Raw genomic sequence first — 24,768 nt, 5'->3', positions numbered from 1 at the left:
AAAATTCGACTTTTTTTCGAACTGTTCGTGTTCGTTGACACCTTTATATGTGCCTCGACATGCCTTTGTGAACTAGAAGCGAAGTTGAGTGTTGTGCTAAAATTCGCTCATAAATAGTGGAATAATATGAGAAAAATTTTCCGCTCAAATGAATATCGCATGGAAAATGGAGGACACGATGTTGAAAATGGTGAAAACTTAAGCATTTTAATCGCTTTCTGTCGTTTACAATTGTTTTATGGTTGAAATTCGAACGGGATGGGGTTCATGCGAATGGAATCAAAACAGGAAACCCGTGAAAAATGAAATAAATCGTTGCTTTTGAGATAATATTTGGAAATGTGATATGCTTTAACTCGACAGGCGATCGCAGAGTAATGCACACGCGTGGTGGTGCTTGTGTTGATGAAGGATTTCAATGTCTTCTACGAAAAAAAAACACATACGAATGAACGAATGGAAGACTTAAAAAAATGAAATAATTTTCTCGAGATGGCAGCGTTTTGTGTGAAAATGTATTTACGTCACGAACGGGCGCTTGTCGTCTGCTAGCTTCGCATACATGATGTCTCGCCATAAATTTTATTCATTTGTGTGATAAACTCCAAAGGAAGATAATGTATTATACCACATACTGATGATTTGAATGTGCGAGAAATTGCAAAAGGTTACCGAAACATTACAAACGCTCTCCTATCTTTCTCTTGTTCTCTGTCTGTCTCCCGCTCTTTCTATCTCTCGCTTCGCATTGTTCAGTTGAACACGGAGCGAAATTCGCACAAGATTGCCATAAATCACAAACGATTATGTTTTATTAAAATTTGTGTTTGTGTTTATTATGTGTTTGTTCGATATATTCATGTTCTCACAAGCGAAATGTGAAACGCATGTCACTCGCTTGCTCTCGCGTGCGCGCGCGTTCGAACTAACAAATTTTCCGTAGAAAATGTATGACATATGCAGGCATATCATGGAACCGAACAGAACACGATCACGAATTGAATATGAGGTTTAAAGAGACGGTGTGTGTGTGTGTGTGTGTGTGTGGAGCGAAAATTTTGCGGATAAAGTTGCTTGCAATATTTATGCTGTGCTGTTAATGCTTCGCTGACTCAATCGAGTGATGGGCTCTGCTAGCTAGCTAGTTTTGGGTAATCACAACGTCAATTTTGCGACTCACTGTGACAGGATAGAGCAAAACGTGTAGATTATGAGTTAATTACCTGGTCTGGACAATGGACAAACACCATCGCTTTTAACATGTGTAAACATAAAAGAGATGCAGCATTCGCATCCATCCCGATGGTTGTCATAAAAACAGCCACTTTTATCAGAGATAGCATGAAAAGCTTCACTTTTTTCTGTACATCTACTGATGTGGCCAACTAAAAATGGCCATTATTTTTTGATGAAAACTTACTCCGCATAATCTATGGGGCAAAAACGAATGATTTTCGCAGTAAAATGCAGTAAGTGCAAAATGGAACAGAACGATGAACGTAAAATTTGCCTGCAAGCCAGTTTTAGTTCAGAGTTCATAACAATCGTTTCATGTATGGTGTCGTATGAGACAGTTAGTAGCATGCTCGAGAAAAAAAAACAAGAGTATTTGTCTCCACCATATTCGAACAATGACCATAAAGTGTTGATATATGCCTCATAGACTCAAGTTCTCGTCAACTAAATAATTTTATGCAAATTTCCATTCAAAACACAAAACTTCTCGGAGAAACTGAGGATTTTTTTTTCTCGGCCCTTCTCTCGGTACAACAACATTAAAACCACATCTCGAATGATGCGTTTTCAAAACCATTTACGGTCATTTTTTCCGTATCTGAATGCAAGTGAACGTGGAAAATGAAAACAAGAAAAGGCAATGTGTATTGCCATTGTGACCGTGTGCATATGTGTGTGTTGCTCATTTTACACCAGAATTTCCCCTTCACGTACCAAGTAGCAACTGTTTTTTTTTCTTCGTTGGATAAATATCCAAAATAACTGGATCGTTCCAGTTTTTGCACTGGCATATCTTACAGCTTTACGTATTGATGGTGGTTCTTACTGCGCACTGTACGATACATTTCCATGGAATGCCATTGAAATAGCAAACGAAAACAGTGAGCTGTTAATGACGCATTGCATGATTTCCCTCGCCAGTCGAACAGGGTGACTCGAAACACAGTGCTCACATATAGCACAGCACAGTATTGAATACCCTTGAAGCGCGCGTTTCCGACGGAGCGGTGTTTTTATCATCACCAGCGTTCCAGCGACGGACGAATCGTGAGAAAACAAGCATATTTTCCACAATTTGGTTGAGAACGCTTTCCAGCGTACTCATTTCCCATGGTTATTCCCATATCGCACCTCGCATATCATTGACTTATATTCGAGAGTTAACAGCAAAATCAAAATAGTCTATCTGCGTTGCCGGTACGAAACGGTCATTATTTCGCTATTTATTATCGCTCGACTGGAGGCGGAGAGGAAACAATTTGTGTGTATATTGTGTGATTCATAGTATTTTCGGCAGTGAATTCGGTTCGATTGCGTTGAACAAAGTGTGTGTATTGTGTATGTTTTCTCGACGTGTGTTCAGTTTGAGTTTTTTCGTTGTGTATTCAGAATTTTTTAAATTGTGAAGAAATTTTATCATTGTCACAATATCCGTCCCTTTTTCGGGGAAAGCAAAATTGGATCAATTTTATCGATATCATATAAACGTTTTTTTTTCTTGGAATCGAGCATTTTTGTGATGATAAACGAACGAACAAATCAAATTAATGTTCACAAAGTCTATTCACTGTTCGATCGATTCTCCGTAAAGCCACATCAGCTGAACTTGAAAATTAATGAATAAATCAAAGCACACACGACTTCTAGTTCGCATCAAAGCAATAACAGGAAAAAAAACAACCAACACACGACTCAAATTCAAACGGAATACTTTATGAGGAAAATATTGTGAAACGGCGAATGTGTGAAAAAGTGTCTGTATGTTGAAGAGAGCTCATTTTTGCTGCTTGTTTTTCCTCTGCTTTTTTATAACGGCGAAGGCGGTCCCCCGGTATGACTCATTCGAAATGCAATAAAAAAAATCACAAGTCGGATTTTGTATTTGCTGAAAAGCTGTTGTACTGCCGCTGAAACAGAAGAAGTTTCCATTTACACTATGACTCAGCGGTTGCCTTAGCAGAGCGATTCAGTTGGAAAAGCGTTTTGTTGTTTCAAATTGTTGTACACAAAGTCTCTCGGCAGTCGTCGTCGTCGTCATTGTCGTTAGAGATCGACGTGTACACAAACCAAGTGTGTTACTCTTGCACAATGCAATTATGCATTAGTGAACTTTTCAGTGTGAATTCAAACGAGTAAATTGCAATGCGGCTGCCTTTCACTATGAGCCTGTTTATTTCAAAATACACACTAAATTATGCGACTGTAAATCGATAAAACCTAATGAAAAATAGCACGGAACGTTTTTTCCTTTCTTATTTTTGAAACCATAACAAACAATATATTCGTTTGTCATTCGGCATGAGGGGAAAAAAAACCAACCACAACACAAGCTAAAACGGAAATGTTTTTTCCCCGTGTTGTTAATATTTGATGCGTAAATTAAAAGCAAGAAGGAGAGAGAGAGAGAGAGAGAGAGAGAGAGTTAGTGAGCTACCTCGTTTGCGTGTTTGGAACAATAAATTCTCTCGTTTGCATATATTCTTTCGCCAAAAAAAATCTAGTGCACCGAATCCTCCTAAAAAGCGAAGCCATAAAAATAACGAAGAGCGCGAACGACAAAATAAAAACAAAACTCGCCAAAAGTAAATTTAATTGTTTTTGTTTGGTTAGCCAACGGTATGCAAACGTTTCACATCACGACAGTTCTCCGGCGTGGAGTGATTATTTGTGGTTTGAAAGTGAAAAATAAAAAAATCATTTGAACCCGTTTAAATCACATTAACGGCAGTTTAAAACCTTTTTTCCCCCTCGGTCGCACACTTAGGCTGTAACCACAGCACACAGCACATTAAGCGCTTATTTCTTCCGCTTTATTGTCACAGAAGAGAGTCAATAGCACAAAGTACAACCGATTTCGAGTGTTCCACAACCACGCAAAATAGAACGAAAGAAAAGAAAACTGCATGGGCTTTTTCTCACAATATCATGCTGTACCTATCAGTGGCCTTATCATTTTCCTTTTTGCGACGCCAAGAAGCCCAATTCTCCTTTTTAATAATATATTTTGACAGAAAGGAAAGACGGAAGCAAGCAAGCAAAGACACAATAATCTTCATGCGGTGTTAGTATTAGAGATTTTTGTATTGGTAATAAAGCAAACAATGGGTTGCTTAGCGCGTTCAGTTGCTAACGGACAATATTCTCCATTATTTTTATTTTTTCGAAAATTGCTGCTCGGAATTCTTTCCGCCATCCAATTTTTCTATTTCGCTCTTCCGACTCTCTTATCTTGTTAGTTGATTTTTTTACGTGCGCTGCTTTTCAGTTTAATATCACATCCTTTTGTGCTTGAATACTTGGAAAATGATTATCATTTTGGCTGCACAGATAGTATAGTGTGTTACTTGCAAATCGTCAGGCCATTCATCTTAGTTTCGGTTTCTTTCTGCAACAAAACAAATATGGCCAATTTCGAAAGGCACCCGCTTCCTTCAACTGTGCCATTGAAAGTCCTTTATCATTTAATATTCGCCGATGAAAGACAAATTGTGTGCTCGTGACAAATGTGATGACGTATTGTTAACAGCAAACTGCTGATTCAACACTTATCAAACGCGCTCAAACTCGTGCCCATTGAATGAGAACACAGAGATGGAGCAAGAAAAAAAGGGTGTGAGAGAGCGAGAGTGAGAGCTCGTTGACCAATATTTGAAATAAAATGCTCAAGATTTCTCGTCGTATACTCTCTTTGCTAGTCTTGGTCTCTCTTTTTGTCTCTCTCGATTTTATAAATCGATTCACATTCCAAGTGAAATGAATGCTTATGACCTCGTATTATTCATTTTGGGCTTGGTTTCACATAAGCTGCAGCTACCTTCTTTATCGTAAATCACAGCGAAAGACAGAATGAGGATCCAGTGTGTCCAAAGAAGAGCATGCACAATGCATTGACATAGAAAACCGTATATATATCCAACAAGATTAAATACACTGGAAAAAAGTTCAAAAGTTCAAAATAATAATAAATCAATATTGGACTGTGAAGGGCTGCTCTGTTATCCACCCAGAAAATATATATAAATCCCATGCAAAGGGATATTGCAACTTTTTTGACCAGAAAAAACGCCATCTTACGTCGTGCCCGTAAATTATTTTACTGTACATTTCGATGGTAGAGCTTGAACAAAAGTTCAACACTATGCATAAACTTGGAAAGAGCTTGATAAACTTGATGAAATACATATATTTTATGGTAGTTGCAATACCCCTATGATCCCATGGATTCTCTTTCTCTCTATTTCTCTTTCTGTCTATGAATGTAAATGTTGCTTCAAGTCGATGCATTGAAATTTACACATATTTGGATTTGCTGCTGAAAGGAAAATGGTCTCGTTTCCTCCAGTGTGTGTGGAAAAATATCGCACATTGTGCCTCTGCACACTGATAAGTCTCATTCGACGAATAACTTTATAATTGTGTTATTCATATATACACAATAGGACGAGACTGACGAGAATTATATGACTTCGGTTCGCATTAAACAATTATAAATTCTGTATGTTTGCACTATTGATTTTACTCCGTTGATGCGGCAATATTTGCTCATTTCAAATGCATTTATGCTCATTTGTTTGCTGCATTTGTATTGTATGCGACCGAGTATGTATGCGAGGCAATTTTCAAATAGACAACGCTCGTGTTGTTTGTAAAATCAATAAATGGGAAATTTGTTTGATATTCCGATATTCGAATATGCCTGAACTTACAAAAATTACCCAGAAAAAAAAGAACAACTCTGAATAATTCAATGATTTTATAATTGATTCGTATGGCATTCGGGCTACAATTGTTTTCCAAACCGATTTCGATTGCAATTTGATAGCTCAGTATTAAATTGTATGGCAATTACGAGTGTTTTACGAGCATAAAATACCATTTTACCTTTTATCTCTGGAATTACAGTATCAATCATCGGCTTTTTTGCTGTTGCTGTTGTTGCCTTTTTGCTGTTATTTTATGACTCGTTTGTGGTTAGTCGGAGAATGCGATGTGAACAGTTGATACAGCCAAGTACACGTACACGTACATGTACACACATGTTCGACGGAATCCCGAAATCAGTGTGAATTGAAGTGATATGAACAGAAATAAAAGCGTGAAAATTGAATTTTATCACATATTTTCAATACATTTTTTTTTCTTCGAAAATAATAGTTATCAAACAGTTATAACAGCTTCATTCAATCTGTAGACAATAAAATCAATAAACGAATTTTCAATCAAAATTCATTTTTGAACCGTTTAAAAAAAAATCCGTCGAAAAAAAATATGAAGCCAGCGATAGAATAGAGTTCGCTCTATAGAAAGGGAAAAAACAATTCCACAGACTACCAAAACAAAGTTGAAAAATAAGCCAGCGAACGTGCGGTCGTCGCTGGCTAAAAGTTGGTCGCGATTTTAAAGTTAATCATCGGTCTAACAATATTTCGTCGTTGGCGTGCTGTGCACGGAGCTGAGGAACAGCCATCGCCTGGTGGTTTTGCGATGGTATTCCAAAAAGCTCCGTTCTCATCGAAAAATAGTAACAATGGGAATAATTCCAAAAATGCCACCACCGTCAACAACAAAAAAACGACCAACACCACCAACAGCAGCAGCAGCACCATCACATCGACTGCCAATGCTGCCGCACCCACAGACATCTACGATGATAGTGGTGGTTTTGAGACATCCATCATCAACAACAACCTACGGAATGGCATCTCTGGACAACCATTCAACACCACATCCACTTTGTCCTCACTGGTAATTACTTATGACTGAATGTTTGCAATTAGTGAAATTGAAGCAAGAAAAAAGACACGTATTCGATTTTCTGTTGTATTAAATTGATTTTGGATTACGTTTCATTTGTTGTCTGTGTGCAATTCATGCTCTTAAAACGAACTTTTTTTTTTCGTTCGCTTGCGTTGATATCACATTGTCTCCGAAAACTATTGATTGGAAATATAAAAACAGTTGTTGCTTTAATGACGAGAAAAAAAAAAGTTTCGACAGCGAAACGGGAAAACAAAATGCCAAATACTTCCTTGTGCAAATATACAATTTGTGACGATGGAAAAAAAAAAGAAGCGAACTTTTCAAACAATTGCACTTCAGGGACGTGTAATGTAAAACTTTTTTTTTCTTTCGTAACTATTTGTCTCCATTGCTGAGCATTCTTCGGCGCAAAGCGTATTTTTTATTTCAACTTCTTTTTAAGTATTTGTTCGAAGTTTTTAAAAAAAGTCTGTTTCAAAAAGATGACAAAAAAAACATCGCGCTGACTTCGTTAGCCTAAATCAATCGAAAGAAACAGCATAAAAAAGAAGAGCGATATTTGAGTGGGTTGGGAATCAGTGAGGATTACATCGATTTCAATGAATAGAACAGGATGATTTCGCAACGCTTTTGTGACACAACGAAAGTAAACATATGCCCGAAGAAAATGGACTTTATGAGGTTTACTGAAGCGAAAAGTGTGTCTCTGCCGACGAAAAAGACCGTCACACACCATTCATAAAAGAGACACTTTCAAAGACAACTCCCTTCATTCACTCGCATGCCTGGCTTTTTTCAGCTCAAGGATACACACTCACACACTTACAGATACTGAACGTTGACATCTCTCTTCCGATTGGCAAGTGTTTTAATCTGCTTTCCGTGAGTTCAATCTGGAGGAAAGATACGTTGGAAGTATATTGTCTTGATTTTCGTCACGCAAATTTTCAATACGTGCCCGTCGGTGGAAATGGAAATGCAAACAAATTCGCAGCACATCAATAATCCACAAATTTTCAGTATTCGACCCCAAACCCGATGGATGGCATGAATATTAGTTTCGATTTTTCTTATACGCTCTCCCAGTTTTTCTCTCTCTCCCACTCTTACTCTGTCCCATCATTCGAGCAAACATACCGATTGAGAGATACTTCTCTCGTGTTCATTCGATATTATGCGATGGGCAAATAAATGTTGCAGTGTATGTGTGCTCACTGTTCATTCAACTTGCAATGTGTGTATGTGTCAATGAGAGCTCATATAATCCCCGAATTGTTGGCCGTCACATACTTTGGTGTCGTCTAGCGTCTAGTCGCTTCATATAAACACAAAATGACATTGGAAAAATTTCAACTCTCAAATTCAGTTTTATACAACTTTTTTCCCTCCTTCTCATTCTCACTTGCTGTTTCCACAAAAGTCCATTTCCAATGTTTGTACACGTTTGATTTTCGTCCGTTTCACATTTTTTTTTTACTTTATCCTATTACGTGTCATGAATTCCCCGAGCAAAAATGAATGTCTCTTTGATTTCACATCGTCAGATTTACGTATTTTATAAAAAAAATGTTCTTGCTTTTCATTTGGATTTTGCTTGGGCGAACATTTATGTATGAATTGTGTTGGTGATGCTACATAAATGCCGAAACAGAATAGCAAAGCAGAAGACAGGTAACGTACTCTAGTTTCACATCGGCACGAACGAACAGAGCAAAGAAAAAAAAAGTATGTGTAGCGTTACAGGCGTTTTCTGTGCAAATGAGTTCACACTCGATGAGTACGAAAGAAACACCACTTGGTGGGCTGCTGTTGATGTTGCTGCTTTTAATGTAATTCTTTATGTCGTTGTGCGCCTCACTCTATCTTCGGCTCGATAACTTTCCCATTGAAAGTTTTTTTTTGAAAAAGCGATTTTTTTTTTCATTCTACAAGCCCAGAGATGTGTTTTGAAGGGCTTTTGAGGCGGAAAAAACACAAGCGATGATTTTTCAGCACGAAGAAGTTTTCAAGTATTTTAGGGCTATCATAGGCGATTGGTGACTTCTACCATCTGCATCAAACGACTCTTATGCGCTCTCTGGCCATTTTACAATTGTTTCGCGCAAAAGTCCAACATCCAGATCATTTTTGATGCAAAACTTTTTGCAAACGATAGCACCAAGTTTTGTGTTTTTGTGTATCTGTTCAAGTCTTAGACCAACTACAAGTCTCTCTCTCTATATCACACCATCTCATACTCGTTCACCCGTTCTATCGTTCTTTAGTTTTGAAATATATTTTTTTTTCTTTTTTCGAGTGTGAATGTCGCAAACAAGCAAGTTATTTTAAATTAAATTCTGTTTTTCTCTCCATTATTATCAAATTGGATCACGCAAAACGAACCGAACAAAAATGCACCAGCAACAATGAATGAAAAAAGCACACAACAAACATTCCAAAAGTTCATTGCGCTAGAACGAAAAGCGTCGAGTGCAAGAGAAAGAGAAACAAACGAAGAAAACCAATTATTACGGCAATATTTTCATTTCGATCGAACGCAAAACAAAAACCCAGCGACAAAAAAAACAACAACCATTTCGACTAAATTTTTAAAAAAAGACTCGACATTTGTTGGCTGTGATTGATTAGATTTACGTCAAATGCATTTACCGGCTGCAGAGGAAACGGGTAAACTATTGGTGTTGGTCTTTTTGTCATTGCCCCCCACTAGTTTCCTTGTTTTTTTTGTTGTTTATTCTAGAGTTTTTTTTCCTCCAAATTCGATTTACTTTTCTTGAGCTCGTTTGTTATGCGCACGAACGGAAATCCAGACCACCGTTAAAATGAGAAAGTGTGCAAAACAGCAAACAAAAAACCAACACACAACCGAAATTCAATCAAAAGTCTCAAGTTTTTGTTATAAAAAATTCAACCAATCACTATAATCCGGCTGCAAAGTGCGAGAGAGAGCGGCTAAAAAAAGAGATCATTTCATCTTGGAGATGGATTTTCCCCTTATTTTCAGCAGGCAAGCATTTTCACTAGCAAAATGTGAGCAGTGGCTTTAGTTTGGTTTGAGTCAAGTTGACAGACGGTTTTTCGCAAATTACACCACTGCTCGGCGTGCTAGCATATTTGAGTTTGTTTCCCCCTGTGTGTGAAATTCATTTAAATATCTAGCGACATTTATTCGAAAGTGAGCACGTCAATTAAGAAAGCTTGATGAATTTATTTCGTGTAAGTGACGGCGCATTGTTAATTGTATTAATGAAATTGCATGTTTATTTTTCGTTGAGCGTAATCTATATGTCATCATTTCAAAAATATACAGTTGATGTGTGCCAGTTGGGTGCTAATCGTGTACATTGCAATAGGTGTCAATTGTCGATGGCCGCCAACCGAGATCTCGAATCGAGAAAACGACGAGGTTGAAAGTGGCAAATCAGGTGAATATTTGCGCATTTGCTCTGTTGGAAAATTGCTCTTCTAGCACGCACGCAAACACACAGACTCTCTCTCTCTCTGTGTGTCTCATTCTCAATTCCGAACGAAATCGTTCGTGTTTTCTTAAAATTCTCGTTTATTTTTGAAGTGGTCGATGCCAAACGACGTAGGAGCTCGGAACTTCAATTGGAAAAATCAATAGTGAGTCATGACCAAGGCGAGACACGAAAGCAACGGACACAAAAAGGACGAAAACGACAACGACAACGGCGTCCACATAAAACCCAACGAAAGAAGAAACGGCAACTTGACAACCGAATACGAGCTCACCATTTCGATGCATTCGAAGCAGATTATGTAGATTTTGGGGCGCTCATTGGACAAAACGGTGCATTTTCCTGGCATGCAAATTACTCACCCGACTGAGAGAGCAACAAAAAGAAGAGCCAAATAGTCGCCTCGGCCACACTGCTGTTGCCTCCGCTTCCGATGGCTCGTGTGCGCGCTATCTCATACTCATTACAATATATTTACTACACTGTATTTACTGTTCACCCTTCAGTTAATTACATGTCGTTTCGTTTCGTTTCTATTGCTGCACCATATATTTTGTAACCGTATACAATAAACTGTTCATTGAATCGAAACCGTTATAGTCAATATGCCGTATTGATTTTACCCTTTTTCAACAGTTTGTGTGTTTCTACTGAGTGGAGCGAGTCAAGTCATCCATGTATATCTTACCTAATCACAATATGCAAAATGGTTTGACGATCAATCGAAATAGTTATTTGTGTGTGTTGTTGTTGTTTTTTTTTCTCGTTTGAGTATTTGTTAGGTATTAAATCCATGTTTGTTCGGCATAATTTGAATAAAATAGGAGGTGGCTGATTTGCACGTGTTCATCGAAAATTTTGAAGAAATACAACGAGACGAAAAAAAAGATGAAACAGAAAAATCCACTCATAGAACCCTAAAAATGGTTTGGCCTCGGTCCTTTCGAGTTTGGCGAAACTTTTTGGAAATATTCTCGGTATTCAATAACACTTATTAATGAACGCCCATTCATTCACGCATAATTATGCCAAAAATATGCGCCTAGCATTCTATTTCAAATTCGACAAGCTGCTCGCTACCAAACTCCCTAAGACCACGGCCATTCAACGAACATTTTCCAGCCACTTTCCTGTTTTAACTTTTTGGTTATGAAATAGTTCAGTAAATTATCAATCAATTAGTTTGCATGCCTGCGCACACTACAACGCACACAGAGACACACACAATTTTACTCTCACAGTAAATTGAACTTGGCCCATAGAGTTGATTGTGTGGGTTAAACGTGTACGCGTGATTGAGTAATAAAAAGTGATAATTTTATTTAAAACTTTGCATCGCACACACAACAACCGAACCTCTTCAACCGCTTCACTTATTGCGTGGTTGAATTTAGGATAGTAGTAATTATTTTAAAAAAATGCTCCTGCCAATTACACATTTCCGCTTGAAATATCAAAAGCATACGTGTCTTTCGCTCCGTATGTTTCTCACACTCCTCCACCATCCAATTTGAGAACGTACTAAGAATAGTTAATGCGTTCTCTCGGCGACACAGCAGTGAAACGGCAGCAGTAGTCAAATTTAGAAATCGATTTCGTATTTTTCCATGAAATATTTAGTTTACGAAATTGTTTACATACTTGATAACAATTTGAAAATTGTATGTATGGTTTGTTCCGGAACGTTCTCGATGGGTTTTTCGAGTTTGAGGCGGGGAAATGGATAAGTCAATCTAGACTACGTATCTAGAATGGATTTTTGATGATTCAACACCGATTAAAGTTGATAATGGTAAATACATACACAATGTGCATTACACATACAATAAAAACAACATGGAAATAAAGTACTTTGCGGAAACCGTGTGGGATGTTCGAAAAAAAATTCCGACATTACTCGTCGTGTGTTTAAAACTTCAGTTTGACGAAACAAATTGCTGCGCATTTTTGCCTTAGTTGCGGACGACACGGAGCACAAGCGCACCGAGAGAGTGAACAGGGAAAAAAAATGTCGACGTCAATTTTTTTTGGCAAGAGCGCGCCGAGCGAACGAAAAACTTTTCTTATAATGTGGAGAGAAAAAAGCGGCAGAGTGCCGTTGCATTAGTAAGCATTTGAACGGGCAAACTTTGAATCTATAAAACAGCTTATTCCCCAAGAAAACTATGTGCATGATGGGAACAATTTTAAAATTTAGCCATAATTTTTTCCGTTATATTCCTTTATTCGCCTCCCTCGTTCGCATGTTGCATTAACATGTGCCGTCGTCCATTTTTATATCTTTACTAAAAGTTTCGGTCGACTAGAGCCGAGCGAGAGTGAAAGAGAATATGTGACTGGCGCTCTCACAACTAGCGACAACAAATCATGTGAATTTTTAATGTGCTTAACATGTTGCACGTTAGCAACATGTGCTGAATATTCCCACGATGGCGGATTTTGCCAGCTTCTCATTCGTGCGCGCTCGCTTTTTTCCCAGTTTTAAATCGGTGTGTGTGTGTGTGTGTGTGTGTGTGTGGCTTTGCAAACGAGCGCTAGAACACATTAAGGCAATTCTCCAAATGAATGTTGATGCCCAGATCGCAAGAAAAATGCGGTGATATAAAGTGAAAACAAAGCATCGAGAGCTTTCCACACTTGTAACCACAAAACAAAATGTGAATATCCTGCGATTGCCGCGTGTGCTCTTCGTAATTTACTTGATTGAATAAAGTTTGTCGCGCAAAACCTGAGCCAAATACAAACAAAAATGGATACAATGTTTGTGAGAAATCCTCTCGCAGTCACGTCAATGTTTTTATCGGAGCTGCGAATAAGAAAAAGCACTTTCCCAGCCATCCCACATCTAAATACATTGAGTGGTATCTGAATAATGTAATGCATTAATTACGGTTTGACATGTATACTTTTCGGCTGGCTCAAGAAGAAAGAGAGAAAAAAACAGAAGCAGAACGGGCTTAATAGCCCACAGGTGAATTCATTACAATAATATCGGCGATTTGTACTGTCATTAACAACAATCTGCGAATAATTAATTTCAACGGTGTCATTTTCAAGTGTTTTGACGGTGAAACACGATTCGGTTGTTGTTTTTTTCTTTCTTCCTACTATGGGGTAAAAATAAAATTTTCATGAGACGTGTTGGCGTTGGGTTTCACATCTGATCTGGATTAAAATTTATTTTTGAAACACACAGAGAAAAAAATCCACGTAAAAAGGTTTCCTAGAGCATTTTTGTTGTCGTTGTTTTGCTGTTGCTCTGTTATTGCTGGAATGCCATGATCGAGCAGAGACGGTTCGCTTTGGCAAAAGCGTGCATCTATTTTAAAACTTTAAAAGGATAAACCAACGAAGCGGCACGTGTTGCCATGGACTTGCATTCCAAAAATCCCCATCGGATGTGCTTTTACATCGGCTCATGGTTAACAGAATTATGTCACATTGACTAACAGAAGGATACCCGTATCAAACGATGCCGTTCGCATTGTCGCGCGCCTTTTCTCCCTCTCTCTCTCTCTCTCTCCCTTCCTCCCTTTCTCTTCTTCGCTCTGCATCGGCCCCGCGCACAAATGCGCACTAAACCAAATCACTAACTGACGTGATTCAATATTTAATAACTAGTTCATTTCATTAATTTTGAATTTGGTTGGTTCAATACAAAGTTTATTGTGACCTTCATCTTGAAGTATCTACTCGTTACTCTCTACACTAATGCGCCATATGCTCGGTTCGCAACGTTTAGCCCCTTTTATCGGTTCATAAACGGAACGAGACGGAGAGATAGAAAAAAAACTGCTGATGTTGAACTAGGAAGAATAAAACTCTTTATGAGCCATCTAGTTCGATTCGTGTGTGTGTGTGTGTTTGAGCGGAGCGTATGCAGTATACTTTGTTATAGGAAAAAATTGAGCATGTCGTTTTTTTGCACTCTTTTCGAGCTGAAAATAGCAAATTTTCAATTCGATCTTTTGTCAAAGTGAAGAAAATGAGTCAACATATTTTGTACCATTTGCTGTTCCTTGTTGCGCAAAAAAGTGTTTCTGCTTTGTTCTGCAATTCCTGTTCTCAACACACATACACACAATTTACTTCGTTGCCATAATGTTTTATTCTTATTTGTTTCCATTGAGAACGCGCCGCGCGCACAACATTACTTTGTCCGATGAAGTTTTGCGTTTTTAGCGAACATCTCTCACGGTTGCTGCTGCTGCTGTTGTAACAAGCATTTAAGCTATGCAGATAAAATCGCGAAGTCAACGAATGAAAGATGTTGCCACGCAGTCAAATTCCAAACGTAAATCCCACTTAATATGCGCAACGAGGAAAATATAAACAATAACGTTACACTGAACTTAACACAGTATCACTCGACGCTGCATTCTGTTGTCTTTCGTCGTCTTCGTCTCTTTTTTTTCGCTGCCAAACGTGACTGTCTGCCTTTGAAGTTGAAATTTTTATTAGAATCCCACAAGGAAATTGAAAGCTTGTGCTTTTTTTTGTCTTGCTGTTGTCGCCGCCTGTACAAGCCGTACTGCATTTGCACTTTACTTTATCATTCAATGTTACACAGCGTCATGTTTGGTTTTGCTGCTGTCGTTTCAATTTGTAAAATCGATAGAGTGGATCGTGAAGGTGAATGATGGCGTTTCAAGCGCCTCAAAAAGTGGAGGATGTTTTTTTTTCTCGTTGTTGTTATCTAAAAATAGTATAAAATGAATGAGAAAATAATTAAAAGCACCGCACATTTTTGCCATTGTTTGAGGAGATGGGTGGATATTTATTGAGAACGGCAAAAAAAACATATCAAGAAGAAAAACTGCCATACACATACACAAAAGGGTGCGCCATATTAATATTCATCCGACCACATTGTGTGCCTTATTTTATCCATTTTCATGATCTCGAGATGCTTTCAGCGGTATTAAAGTTGAACATTATTCTAATTCTGTGTCACACAAGCACACACTAACACGCGCTACACATTTTGACGCTGTGAATACTATTCAGTGAATAGCCTTGGTGCAGTCTCATACTCTCTCACTCACTCTCTCTTGGGCGCGCACAAATCAAAAAGAAGTTGTGTGTACATTTTACACTTACACACACATACGGATACAAAGGAACTTTTGCCGAATAGCAGCTATTTGGTGTTGACGCTTTTTACCTCATTGGGGCAAAACTTGAGATGCTCTTGGTTTTCAGCAGCAGCAGCAGCAGCACTAGCACCAACAACAACAACTACGATAATTGCAACTAATGAGACGCAACCGATAATACTACACGTGCACAGTTAACTCTTTGCCGCATCCCATTCACTCGGCTTGCGCACACAAGCCGTGCGATGTTGTGTGTACTTTGTTTTAACAGTTTTTTTTTCTTCTTCGTATTCAAGTTTGTTTCTCTCTTTTTTTTCCACTCGAACTAGTGAGAAAAGGGAGACTTTAGTGAAAATATTTGTAAATGTGCTGGAACAAAATCGACTGAAAACTTTTTCCACACGTATGATGGAATCTCAAAGTTTGCTTGATTGTTATTGTGATTGTTTCGAAAAGGGATTGTTCTTGCTAAGCAACACACTGTTTTTAATTCGGTCCATTGTCAACCCGAGAGCAGAATGCTTTCTTTTTCTTGGTTTTGAAGAAGAAAATCCATGCATGAAAAATCACGCTCTCTCACCCATCCAAAACAAAGACAATCTCAACACAACAGCAGAAGAACAACAACCCAAAGAATGAACAGAAACTTTCTCACATTCTGCATATTATTACAGGCGGTTGGAGTTTTCTTTTTCGCTTTAATTCGAACATTACAAACGAAACATACACAAATATCTCACAACCGATTCCAGCAACTGAAGTCTTTGCGCTAAACTTAAGAGAGTAAGAGAAGATAATTTTCGAATCTGATGTTTCGTTTTTGCAGTCTTTTATCAATCACATGACAGGATAAGCCACATGTTCAAACATCCTTGTCTCATGCAGACACACACACACAAAAGAATGTGGAAAAACTTTGTATATTGTGCAGTTTCATCGCAATTCCTTTTGGTGGTTACACAAGCGGTGGCTACAAATTTCCTTTTTAATTTGAATTGTTGTCACCATTTTTATCCACGGACGGAGGATGATGCGGGAAGCGAATGTCGGAAGAGAAATATAAAAAACAAAAACAACGAATAAACACGTAATCTAGGAAATGGAAAATACTTCTTTTGTCATTCGCATTCGAGTGCGCACAAGTACTCGTAAATGTTTTTCGCGTAAACAAACTTTAGAAAGTTAGCGCTAACGCATTTCGCTTGGTTTGGTTATTATCAGCGAGACAAAATGTGACATTTTATTTTGATGGAAACCAACAACAACAACAACGCAGCAGCTATAATAATAAAATCCAATTTTAAATGCTGTTCGACATAGAATATTTTGCTGGTTTTAATCGTTCAGTAGCTCGTTTTGTTTCGTTCGAAGACGGGGAGCGAAGTCAGTTGAATTCGGGATGAGAAGATAATTCAGGAACAGAAGTTGAATTCAGGAAAAGTGCAGAAATAAAAACAAAGAGAAAATGGAAACTGTCAGCATGTAATCGAGTTGATTGGCTGGAAGAATGATATTGGATTTTGTAATATCGACTTTGTTAATCGAAACAGTTTTTGCGCAGTTCTTGAAGAGAAACGAAAAATGGGGCACCTGTGTTCCACGGATAATATCGTTTATTTCATTGAATCAAAGCACTTGGTAATAGTGAAAACTCATTTAACAGATTCGTTAGAGCAATGTCCAAAATTTTGATGCAAATTTATATGATTATTATGAGTTTTCTTCCATTTGCGCTTTCACTGTCACTCACTTTATTTGATGAGATGAACGAAAACGACTCTCTCTCTCTCTCTCGCTGCACTGCAAATATTGTTTTTTTGAATGTGTGTCAATAAAAACATGAAAATTTTCCACCGACAAATTGCATAGCAGTAGCAGTAGTGGCACTACTTTTGTATTTCAGCAACTGTAAACAAGCTAATGGAAAAATGTTTGCACAATCTACAAATTAACAATTAGTTACTTAAAATATTTGGTGTCGACATGCTAACGCTGCAAGCGATTTAATCGGATTGATGCATTGAATGAATGATGATGATGATGTTAACGATCGTCGTTAAACTGACGATGTGCTCAAACATGCTTCCCTCGCACTCGCTCTTGTCAGAGACGCAGAGTACACAGAGCACAACCAGGTTAATTATTTAAACTCTTGTTTCAGCTGTAGATGAATGAGTAAATTAGTAGAGATGCATTTGCTGAAGCAAAAGCCAAAAGCGTTTGCGGCACATTCAGAAATGAGAGTGATGCTTGTGTGAAACATGCGATGAAACGAACTAATTGCCCCCGTAAAGTGAGTGCATTTAGTTTTATGAAATAAAATTTGCTTGGGTAGTCTTGAGCGGTATCCTTCGGTTTGGTTCATTCTAAGCCACCACACATTCAGCAATGCGCTGGCATGCTATTTCGATGGGAAAATTTATGGTGTTTGTGTATAGTCACATTTCACATCTTAGAATTTTAAATGACATTTAAATGTGCGTTAAAAGCTCGACTTGAAACTTCAAAGAAAGGTCAACATATAAATTGCGCTTATTTATTTAGAGATTTTTTGCATTTCGAAATCATATATACAAAGTATGCTAAAGACGGGAAATTAATTTGCTGGACACAAAGTTGTAACATTGCACATTTTCAATGGAATTTACAGTTTTTCTCCCATAGTTAGAGAAAATACGTTAAACGATACACATTTCACTGCATCATATAATCATTTCTCGTAATGTTGGACGAAAAACGCACTTTGCTACTCCAAGAGAAAAGTGTCGAACTATCAATATCCACTGTAATTAATGCATAATTCATCACAAAAAACACAACAACTTTTAATTAATAAAGTTTTCTAAGCCCGGATCGCGCGTCACATGCTTTGTGTTTTTCGCCACATTCAAAGCGGTAAACGGTGGTATCGGTCTCGCAGTGATGTGGCAGAAGTTGCCACATCATCTTATGCATGAACGATTCCAGTGCATATTGAACGAGAAAAAGCACTTACTTCTTACATTACTTTTTCGGAATATTTTTCGGCTTCATCTCTCACTCTTCATCACTTTTTGATCCGTTCATTGCTGTTGCTGTCGCTTCTCGCGCGTAATTCAAACAGAATGAATAATGTGAGTGCATGACATTTAATTTCGGTATTGAAAGTCGCCGCCGCCGTTTGCTTATCGGAATATCAACAGAGTGTTGAAGAGGGATAAGAGTGAACATCAGAATCATGCTTTTGATATCAAAAGAAGAAGTGCCAGTAATGAAATCAACGAAAAATATACAAATATTATTCATGGAATGTGAAAAGTTATTCATCAAGCCCAAAAACATACGCACACATTGGGATGTGTTGTTTTGAAAAATAAAATGCGGAAAAGAGATTAATTCATTTAAAATCAGTGTAGCTATTCTCTCTATTGTTTCGATGCCGAGACTTATGGATGCATAATCAAAGCGAAACATTGTTCGAAACCACAAAATCCAATGGAAATTACGTAAAAAAGGAGAAGTGGCAACACTCTCGAAAATCGAAAGAATCAACACAAACAATCGTTTATGATTTCAGCTGATTCATCAGTTGTGTGTGCTCCAGTGCGAAAGTGATTTTTGGGATGCTGAAGTAGCGCAACAATTTTCTATACGCTGTGTGTTGCTTTTTAATTGAGAATTTGCATTGAAAGCAAACTCATCATACTACGAATTTGAACTGGTGTCTGTGTTGAGCGCACAAATCTCTGCTTGCCGCAGCACTTTAACTTTATACCGAAAATAATTCCCCAACAACCGGCAATATTTGATGAGCATTGTATAATAATATCATTTGATTCCTTTTGTCTCGTTTCAGGTGAGTGTTTCTCTTTCTCTACCTTCATTCTAATGCGCGTCAAATCGACGATTTGTAGAACGTGCACCGAAGGGTAAGTTTTGGAAGAAGTAAATTCATTAACTCAACAAATACAATAGAAATAGAAGATTATAACCGTACCATTGTACATAGTATATGTGAAACTTTCACAATTCATGCCGTTGGCACGCGAATGCAGAATGGAATTTTCTTCAAGTGCTCAATTTTTTTTTTCGTGCACTAATGATGACGAAAAGTGTCGGATGAAGTGTGCTAAATCAGTCTATCATGTAGTCAGTCATTCGGCTGGTACGATCAAAGTAAAAGCCAACGCCGTTTAAAATATATGCAAATTATGACAGCGCAAATACACCACGCGCAAATACCTATTCGTTTGATATAGACGGTTGTGCGTCGATCCAGTTCAATTAAATTACAAATATTCTGTAATTTCACTCTGACAACCATGTAATTTTCTACGTCGATCATATGTATCCAATCCGCCAGCTCTATCGCGTGTAATTTTATTGAACCCACATTTTATGAACATGTAGGCAAAATTATTAATGACATCCAACAATGGCAACAGCAACAACATAAACGCTCTCAAGCTACTTTACATTTTCCTATGGAGAGCTCAAATTCGAATGCCAATGTTTGCCAGCCGAGTTTCTGATCGATTCGTTTGTTTTTTGTTTGGTTCGTCTTTAATTCATGCATTGGAATTAGCATTGGCTTGCGCTAGTCATAGCACGATTTTCTACTTTTTCAAGCACTTTTTTAGTATGCATAAAAGTATTGCGATGGCTAAAACTGATTAAACACATTCATGGTGTTAACTGAGATGATCTTGTATCAGTTTTTCTTGTTATCCTCGAGGCTAGTCAAATCCGGGAACTTTTCAAAATTCAAATAATTCAATTGCCGACTTAGTTCCACTCAATTGCGGAATTGAACTAGCATTTATCGCTTAGATGCATTTTTTGAAGATACTTACACGATAAATCCTTTTGTGGGGATCATGCATAGTAACCATAGCGCATACGCAACTGAAGATTTTCATCGCAATTCGATTCGAATGAACAGTACGGAAAAGTTCGTTTTGCCTCCGTGCAACTAATTTCTCTTGCAACTGTATGTGTTGACGCGTTCACTGCCCAAAATCCAATCATATATTCATGATCCATCATCCTCGACGTTTCGCATGGCAAGCAATTTGCATTCATTTCATCTGTACGGCAATGATTATGCATGAATTGCTCTCGATACGTCTAAGACAAATAGATTATTCAAGCCACATTGTGTGAGGCATGTAATTCTTCGAAAAAACAAGGAAATAGACAGGTTCATTTGAAAGCGTAAAATTGCGAGTGGCTACGAATGAAAATGTATCGTTCAATAATAGAGACTCTTTTCGGTTTTCCTTTCACTTTTCGCACTTCTCGGCGTCAATTTTTCCTATGAACTGTGGCGTCTGAAATGTGGTGTTGATGTGGTTGCTGCCGTTGCTGGTTTTTGGCATTCAAATAGAGACTTTCGCTTTTACTCAACACTGTCTGGTGTACTTGATTTTATCGATCAACCAATGTTAACACAATATAATGAATGGTCACCGACAAACAATTAAATAACTTATCTAAATCGCAATAATTACAAGAATTTTGCTTCCCTTTTGTAAACTGAACGGTTGGGAAAGCGGTATGCGAAAAAAGTTATGAGCACCTGGTGAGAGACACACACACACAGAGAGAGAGAGAGAAAGAGAGAACGAGCGCCCAGTAAAATCAAATTAACTTTAAATTGTTAGTTTATTTATCAAGATCACGTTTTTGCATAGTTCAGAAAGGAGCATGGTACACGACGGTCTACGACCATTTCAATTGAACTCATATGCCATATTTGGCTTTTATCGCCGCACAAATGCGCCAGCTATCGAACCGTGTGCACATATGAAGAGAGAGAAAGAGCAGGAAAAAAGAGCTACAAAGGAGAAAAGTCAAATATGTACTCGATTTGAATCTCCATTTGCATTCAAATATCCCGTACACACATGATTCATAAATTATACACGATTCAATGCAAAATTTCAAACAATGTGGGCTTTTTTCTATCTGATTCTGTAAAGGTTATAATTGAGATCAGATAATGCATTTAATTTTATAGCAACGAAACAGTAAAAAAAAAACACTGAATTACCATTGTCAGACAATAACTTTTGTGTGTACGTATGCACGCGCGGCTTTTATGCTGGAAAAAATCAATGAAATCGATCAAAATTGTATGGTATTACCCATGAAATAAGTCGAACGAAAAACAGCGACGAAATTTTGATTAAAATCTTATTCAACCAACATTTTCTGCTCCATTTTTCGTACACATATAATCAATTTTGCATTCAAATTACATAATATGAAAATGCTTTTTCCACAAATCACCGTCCATTGAATAGGAACGGAATCTGATGGAGAGATTGAAAGATGCCGACGGGAAATTCGGAATGGCAAAATGACACACTCGACAATTTTATCGAAAATTTAAGAGACACTCTCTCTATTTGGTTTGTTCAGCCAAATGAATATTCATCTCTCATTAAAATTCAATGCACTTGCATATATAACCAGATGCATGACCGGATCTACGTCTCTTTCACTCATTCTTCCCGTTCTGAAAGAGAAAAACAAATTGCTTCCTTTCAACCGAAACGTTCTTTCAACTCGATTTTATTCCGTTCCGTTTATGCATTCATCTTTTGACGTTTTCGGTCAAATGTGAATGCAAACGCCAGAAATCTTCAGATTAGACGATGTTTCTTCGAGACATACGAAGTGCGGTTCCACATTCAAATGCATCATCACGTTCTGCTGCATTCATTGAAAGAGACACAGAGAAAAAGATAGAAGTGAGTCAACGTATGCATCGCATTATTTAAAGCACAACACACAATACAATCGGTACCATATAATCTATAAAATGCAAACTCTGACAAGAAAATGTGAAGACATGAGGTAGAGAGAGAGGGAAAAGAGAGAATGAAATAAGGTGTTTTGAATGTATTGGTGGTAGATTTTTGCTGTTGATCGTTTGATGGTAGCACGCATCGACAATCGAAACGCGTAGACGCCACAACAACACAACTACAATGAAACAACCGATCACACCGATTTGCCGTTCGCTCACGTTCGCTTCATGCATACACAATACACATACATGTCTTGTGTTCAACACCGATGATTTTTCGTTTTCTTCACGTTTAAATCGTCTCATCCATTGGCTTGTTGCAAGGTATTGGTTCGCGCGCGCTCTCTCTCTCTTTCTTTCTCTTTCTGTGTTGTTATTCTTTTTTATTGCTTTTTTGTGTTATTTTTTTTCTTTACTTCTCTAAAGACAATGGGGAATTCGAACGTTACGAAAAACTAATGTGTGGTTAACAACCAGTCGATTTTTACGCGTCGGTCCGGTTGCGTTGTGTATTTGTTTTGCCAATACGTGCTGCGTCAAAAAAATAAATAAATAATAATAATACTGAGAGCGAGGAGGAGGAATAAAAACAACAGTAGCCAAACAAAACATAATTTAGAATTGTTTTCATCGAAAATAGTTGAACTAAATGTGAAATTTTACAATTGCTGTGTGTTGTTAAGCCTCTGTATTGAAGGGATTTTGTTTTTTTTATTTCTTGTTATTGTTTTTAGTTTTGTTGAGAGTTTTAGTGTTTCAGCAGAAAAATCGAAATCGAAATCGAAATCGAAATCGAAATAGGCAACAAAAAATATTGATGCTCAATCAAAAAATCCAATTGACGTTCGAACTCAATGCAATAAACACGCATTTCGAAAGGTTTTATTTTCGACTGGAAATATTAACCTATTCGTTGTAAATTTCGCGTTAGTTGTGTGTGTTGCCTGTGTGTTATGTGTACCCGTTATATTAGTTTGATCGAATATTTCGCACTGTGCACCGAAGTGGAAAAATGATTGGATGAAATTTTTTTACAAAATAATCTACACAATTATAAACTAGCAAAGTACAACGTGATTCGGGCTACGAGCAAATCAATTTCAAACGTTCTACGAAAAAGACTATCTAGGAAGGAAAAAAATCAACTAACAATTGGTTTTATTTTGATTGATGATTTTTGGTAAATGAACTACATATTCGGAAATAAAACAACACCCTGTCGTGGTTTTGTTTGTGTTACATTTTGGCTGACCGATTCTTCTTTTTTTGATGTGATAAAAAGCATTATTTTTTAATCTATGGGCAGCTCTCTGGTGCCCCAACATCAATCTCTCTCTCTATCTCGTGGTCGAAAGAGTTGAGTTATATTATGACCGAGATGACCATGGTTTTTTTTCGTTGGTGATTTTGTTTAGAAAATTGCTGGAGCAGACTCAAAATGAAATTAATTCATTAAATAATCATCATTAGAGCTCTTTTCTAGGCTCTGCTATGCCGAGTTATCAAAGCGTTGAGAACTGTGAATGTGTGTCCGAGTGTTTATGTGTTTGTGTATGTGTGGATTTGGTGGATAAAGAGAGAGAGAGAGAGAGAGAGAGAGAGAGAGAGAGATAGCGCGCGGTTAAATACCCATACACGCACAAACCGCAGATTTGAAATGCGTGCTTTATAGCCATAGTTGCAATGCTGAATCCACAGTATTTTGTAGCCATCAGCCGTGTCAAGTATTTTAATTGTAATATTAATTACAGACCTCTCTACGCCAATGTGAATGTTATTATGTTTCATCGATCAGAGTCAAGAGAAACACAGAGCGCGCTCGGCAAGCAAAAAACACATACACAGCTCAACACAATAACCAAATGAAATAATGAGCAGACTGAATCTGTTTCGAATTAATTGCTATACAGAATCAAAATTTCAACGTATATAAAAAATATCATGTGATAGCTTTTTCCGTATCGCAATGGATGTATATATATATAAAATTAGAAACGAATGATGAACAACAAAAGGAACAACGGCAACAAACAACGAAATTCTTGAAGAAAACTACTAAAAAATGTTCAAACTCATACCAAAAAAAAGAGCAAATAACAGTTATTATTACAGAATAATGAGTGATGGCATGTTGGTAAAACGATGGCAAGAAAAAGAACAAAGAACGTCATCATATGGTTTTGTTGAGTTGGGTGTAGTTTTCGTGCCCGATTTTTATTTTCCACTTCTGCTGCCATGTTTGCTTGCAGAAAATGAACTTGAAATGTGACGCTCAAAAACAACTAACCAATCGTTGTTACACCAAACATGATACAAATCGCTTTTTGTTTTTTCCCTTCTTTTATGTTTTAATTCTCAAAAGATGAAATTTTTCACACCAGACCACATACAAATGACATCTCAC

The 24,768-nt window shown here is 37.5% G+C and overlaps 2 protein-coding genes across 9 annotated transcripts in view; both read left to right on the top strand.

Annotated features, from left to right (window-relative positions):
• Positions 1-24,768, top strand: part of LOC129566656 (serine/threonine-protein kinase svkA) — a 103,683-nt gene that overhangs the window by 32,688 nt on the left and 46,227 nt on the right. The window contains exons 1-2 of one of the 8 annotated variants that reach the window (XM_055442779.1): positions 2,416-2,497; positions 6,391-6,981. The exons of 5 other annotated variants lie outside the window; for them this stretch is intronic. In XM_055442779.1, the coding sequence (XP_055298754.1) occupies positions 6,721-6,981 (261 nt within the window). In that variant the 5' untranslated portion in view covers positions 2,416-2,497; positions 6,391-6,720. Of the gene's footprint in view, positions 1-2,415; positions 2,498-6,390; positions 6,982-22,652; positions 23,545-24,768 lie in introns of those variants that run through there. 2 more of the 8 variants (XM_055442781.1, XM_055442774.1) reach the window with 2 other exon arrangements.
• Positions 10,065-11,020, top strand: LOC129566658 (uncharacterized). The gene is made up of 3 exons (XM_055442787.1): positions 10,065-10,212; positions 10,307-10,421; positions 10,568-11,020. The coding sequence occupies exons 1-3, from the start codon at positions 10,198-10,200 to the stop codon at positions 10,843-10,845; spliced, it is 408 nt and encodes a 135-aa protein (XP_055298762.1). The 5' UTR covers positions 10,065-10,197; the 3' UTR covers positions 10,846-11,020.

The sequence above is a fragment of the Sitodiplosis mosellana genome, unplaced genomic scaffold (genome assembly GCF_009176505.1).
Source record: "Sitodiplosis mosellana isolate CC-2019 unplaced genomic scaffold, AAFC_SMos_1.0 Smas_scaffold_4, whole genome shotgun sequence".
In the NCBI taxonomy this organism is placed as follows: Eukaryota; Metazoa; Arthropoda; class Insecta; order Diptera; family Cecidomyiidae; genus Sitodiplosis; species Sitodiplosis mosellana.
The sequence above is the reverse complement of the archived record's forward strand: the minus strand, read 5'-3'. Positions and strand labels throughout refer to the sequence as shown.